This window comes from Poecilia reticulata, linkage group LG14 (genome assembly GCF_000633615.1).
Source record: "Poecilia reticulata strain Guanapo linkage group LG14, Guppy_female_1.0+MT, whole genome shotgun sequence".
Lineage (NCBI taxonomy): Eukaryota > Metazoa > Chordata > Actinopteri > Cyprinodontiformes > Poeciliidae > Poecilia > Poecilia reticulata.
Genome location: NC_024344.1, coordinates 4,775,435 through 4,779,952, shown reverse-complemented (window position 1 = coordinate 4,779,952; position 4,518 = coordinate 4,775,435). Strand labels below are relative to the sequence as shown.

Genomic DNA, 4,518 nt, shown 5'->3' with positions numbered 1-4,518 from the left:
TAAACTAAACATGCAATATTTATTAATGAAACAAGCAAGTGTTCAACCTATTGTAGAAAAGTGTTTACCAAAATCATAAAAAGGATGCAGTTTATTATTACAAATAGAAAATAATAACATTTGCTGCTTTTTTCCTAGACCAAGTTTTCGTTTATTTGGATTTTGAAGATTTTAGAAGAACATGGTCCTGTCTTTCTTTTGAAGAACTTTCTATATATGCCCAGGTTTAGTAAATGGCTGTGCCAAAAGCTAAAATTTAAACTAAAGGTGTCAATTTGGATATCATTAATCGGTGGGACATATTTTAATTGTGGTCACTTGAAATCACTCAGAGGGCCGGATGTGCACCCAGACCGTACTTTGGACAACCTTTCATTTTGTAGACAAAAACTTACTTAAAATGCATTTTAATGTCATGAAGGATCAAAACAGGATGATGGACAATGTCAGTTTATTCTTCTAAAGCGGCAGCCTGAGATATGACATGTACTGAGCCCATTTTACCACTAGAGGTCAGGCTTTCATCATACTGTGTATGTACGTTCATATGATTTATTTTTGGAGTACCGTACATTTAATGCTGCAACCTTTTACTGATGTCCTCATGCATCAAGATAGTGACCCGGTTTGTTTTCTCTTGTCCGTCATTTTCAGGTGGTTGTGGAGTTTCTCAAATATAGTTTTAAGCTGTGCTAACAAAATAAAAGCAACTGAAAATAATGAGCTGAAACATTAATTTACATCAAAAATATTATGATACATTTTATGGAGTATGTTTTAAGAAATCTATTAATATTGCTGACAAACCAAGCAAACTAAGAAAATTTCCATAACTAACACGCACATTTTCACACACGTTTAGACATGTGACTAGTCTAGATTCATGGTGATTAATAGTTACAGTATAGATTATAGATACAATCAAATATCTAAAAGGAGCTTAAGAAACGGAAACTCAGCAATCCAGCAGTGAAAAAAATCTCTTGATAACTGGAAATAACAAAAAACATTTGGCTTTACAGAAAGATCTATATCAAATGTTCCCTAATTAGAAGAAAATAAAGACACACAACTAAGTCAGAAAATATTAATTGTAACAATATATGTACAAAATAAAAATTTACCATACATTTTCATTAGTGAACTGAACAAAAATTATTTTTAATTTTTTATTCTTGTTTTGATCAGACCTTCCAGTTTATCACTGTAACGTCTGCAAGGATTGTTATTAGAATTTTGTACTAACTTTGGTTTTTCTAAACAAAACTAGTGTTCTGGTTTTAATCTCTTTAGTTTTCAGAGAATAAACAATAGGATTAATGCAAGGAGGCATGCAAGATGCCAGCGACAGACTCAGAACTCTCTTCTCTGGGTCCACAACCATTGAAAAAAACCCAATGCTGAAAATAACAAGAAGAGGAATATAAAATATAGCAACAACAATAATATGTTCAACACATGTGACCAAAGTTTTTACTCGTCGGTCCACAGATTTCATCTTGAACACAGTCACCAGGATGCTCACATAGGAGAGGAAAATGAAAATAAAAGGTCCTCCCAGGGTCAGAACAGAGAGGGATGAAGATGCAGACCACTGCAGTGAGTAATCATTACAGGCAAGTCGAAACACAGGTGCATAGTCACAAAAATAACTGAACACCCTGACAGAGTTGCAAAAAGACAGTCGGGTCATTGAGCTTGTAGTGAATGTTATCATTACCAGAGTTAAACACCAGGTAACGCTGATAATCCAGCACATGCTGCGCACTGTRTTGATTGAGTTCTGCCTGAAGGGGAAACATATAGCAATCAGCCTGTCATAGGCCAGTATAGTGAGTGCATAAGACTCCAGASCTGCAAATRCATAATATACAAACATCTGAACAARRCACARGTTAAAYGGAATAAAATTATCTTTGATGAGAAAAATCTTTATCATGCCAGGAATGGTGCAGGTGTTAAGCACTAAATCTATCACTGCCAGGTTGGTGATGGCCAGAAATTTTGGAGTGTGCAAACTGTGACTCACAGCAATTGTATAAATCAGCAAACAGTTAAACATMACTGAAAACAYATAMACAAATGCCAGGAAGATAAAATACACAGATATRAAGGGAAATGACTCAAATCCAACAATGTAGAAACCTGGAGGGTGAATGATGACAGAAGTGTTTGAAACAGATCTAGAGGAAGACATCACCGATTCCCACAGCGTTTGCTGGAAGATGGAGCCTCAGTATGAAAATCTTTAATCTGAAAACAGAAAAGACAAGGCTTGTCAGAAATACAAGCAAAATTAAAATGAAGACCATAAGTTCTGCATGTTCTAAATTATTTTAAATTGTTTTACCTAATGTTGCTTCCGAGTTGTTCGCTGCAACTCTTTGTGAGGCTTCTTTCAGTGTCGGCAGCAGGAAGATTCCTGCGAATGTGACTGTGTGTACCTGGGAAATATTTTTAAAGCCTATCCCATGAGTTTAGTCTCAAGAAGTCATTGTGAAATACCTCATTTGTTSTAGTAAATTGGTCCATTGAGAGACCACCAAGTTCATGCCATACACTTTGTGTTTGTTGTGATCAAAACAAAGTTCTAATTATCTGAAAGTTGAATTGCAACTCAAAGCCTGATGCAAATTATATCAACTGTTTGAATCTGTAAARAAWACATGTTTTGATGGACTGCCTTACAGCATGCTATATCAACATGCTGTAGCTACTGATTTTTGTTTCCAATGTACATATTCATGTTTAAGCTTTTCTTCATTTTATAATATGTGATTGCCCAGACATGTGACTGTCCATCCTTTTTGACTTTCTACAATATTAATCTTCAAAAGTTAAACATTTAACAAGCGTCTCATGAACACAGCTGTGGTCAGGCACGTGCAGAGGGGGGTGGGAAGAAGGCTGGGAGTGCTTGAGCATCTGCCCCTTTTGCTCCTTGTCCCCAATGCCCTTTTGGTCAATTCTCTTTTTTGGGGGGAGAGGGGGCGTTTCTAAGCCCTCTTCTGACACATAATAACATGTAGTAAAATTATTTTGTTTTTTGTTGGGGTTTTTTTTGTACAACATAATATGTCCGTCACCTTATTACCTTTGACCTTTTGCCCGTGACGCATGACGCAATTGCCTCTCTCGCAGTGAGATAAGTCGGTTAACTGCGGAGCTCAACGTTCCAGATTACAGAACAGGTTTTGGTGAATTAAAAAAAAAAAAAGAAAAAACGTTTTTGGTGAATAAAGTGGAGTAAACTTGCTATTTGTCAGATGACAGAAATCCTTGATGTATCATTTCTGCGTCAGCATGGAGTAGCGATTTAAGCAGAGATGTAATGAAATACAACAGACACTGACAGGCCTCTGCTTCTGCCTTTCTCTGAAGAACTACTGAGTGGGAGGAGACAGCCAGGTGAGGAAAAACTGTTCTTAACTATCGATTCAATATTTTTATCATAGACATTAGGCTGTTGTTGTGCTATTAGCTAGCTGCTAGCTAACGACTTTGCTAGCAAAGCAGCATTTGTTGTATTGAAAATATTATTTGCATGCTTTTTGTATGCACACAGTAAAAAGCTTGCACATTATTTTTTTCCTCATTTTCTAACATTAGTTTACAATTATGCCCCACAATGTGGCAGAGTGATACAGTGGGTGTTTGATTCCAAGCAGTGCAATCCGTTTTGTCAATACAGCAATATTTTTCTGCTGGAAATGACTTTTAAGAAGATTTTTCATTTTGGATTTAAATGCTATGAAGCTAGATGTTCATTTACATTTGGCAGCTGCTGAATGGGTTAGAAAAAGTTACCTAATACCAAATCTCCAATGAGCTAAACAGATTTTACTCGTATGTCATGGAGTCTAATGTCTTAACCCACATGCAGAACACCACGCGGAGAACAGAAATCAGTTAAATATGTTTATTGTAAACACACAATAATGATCAACAATAGGGTTCTGAACAAAGTCTGCAAACTGGATCTCCGGAGCACTGCAATATGAAAAAAAGAGAGATGGTGAGTTCAGGAGTCCTGGAAAACGGCAGTGTCAGAATAAACGGACCGGTCTTGGGTGGAGGTAGGTTGGGGGGAAGAATCACTGTGGTTACCAGGGTTTGGTTCAGGTGGAGGGTTGCTGCTTGACCGACGAAGAGGTTGCGGTGGAGGGAGGACAGGTAAGCTTTGGATCACAGAAGGCGAGGAGCGAGTGAGACTGATGACAGGGTAATCCAAGGAGGTTTGGTTTACTGCGGAGGTGTCAGTGGAACTCTGGAAACCAGAGGGTCCACAGAGTCACGAGGAATAACCTGAGGAAGAGGCACAAGGAGACATCACTTTGAGGTCCACAACAGGAGATCACAGTGAGAAGCACAGAGGGCTAGAGTACCAAATACTTGCTAACACTCTGGAACTGTAGTGTTGGCAGCTCCGTCCTCATATACTCCTCCAGACGATCTGATTAATTGCAGGTGTGCAGGAATCCAGGAACCACCGGCAACGCCTCAGGAAGAAACAGCCTC

General features: G+C 38.0%; 1 protein-coding gene across 1 annotated transcript; it reads right to left on the bottom strand.

The window, feature by feature from the left end:
- Nucleotides 1–464: 464 nt before the first annotated feature.
- On the bottom strand, nt 465–2,747 carry or41a3 (odorant receptor, family 41, subfamily A, member 3). The gene is made up of 2 exons (XM_008427363.2): nt 2,351–2,747; nt 465–2,253 (listed from the first exon to the last, which is right to left on the bottom strand). Exon 2 carries the CDS (start codon nt 2,195–2,197, stop codon nt 1,229–1,231), a length of 969 nt encoding a protein of 322 aa, XP_008425585.1. The 5' UTR covers nt 2,198–2,253; nt 2,351–2,747; the 3' UTR covers nt 465–1,228.
- Nucleotides 2,748–4,518: the final 1,771 nt, after the last annotated feature.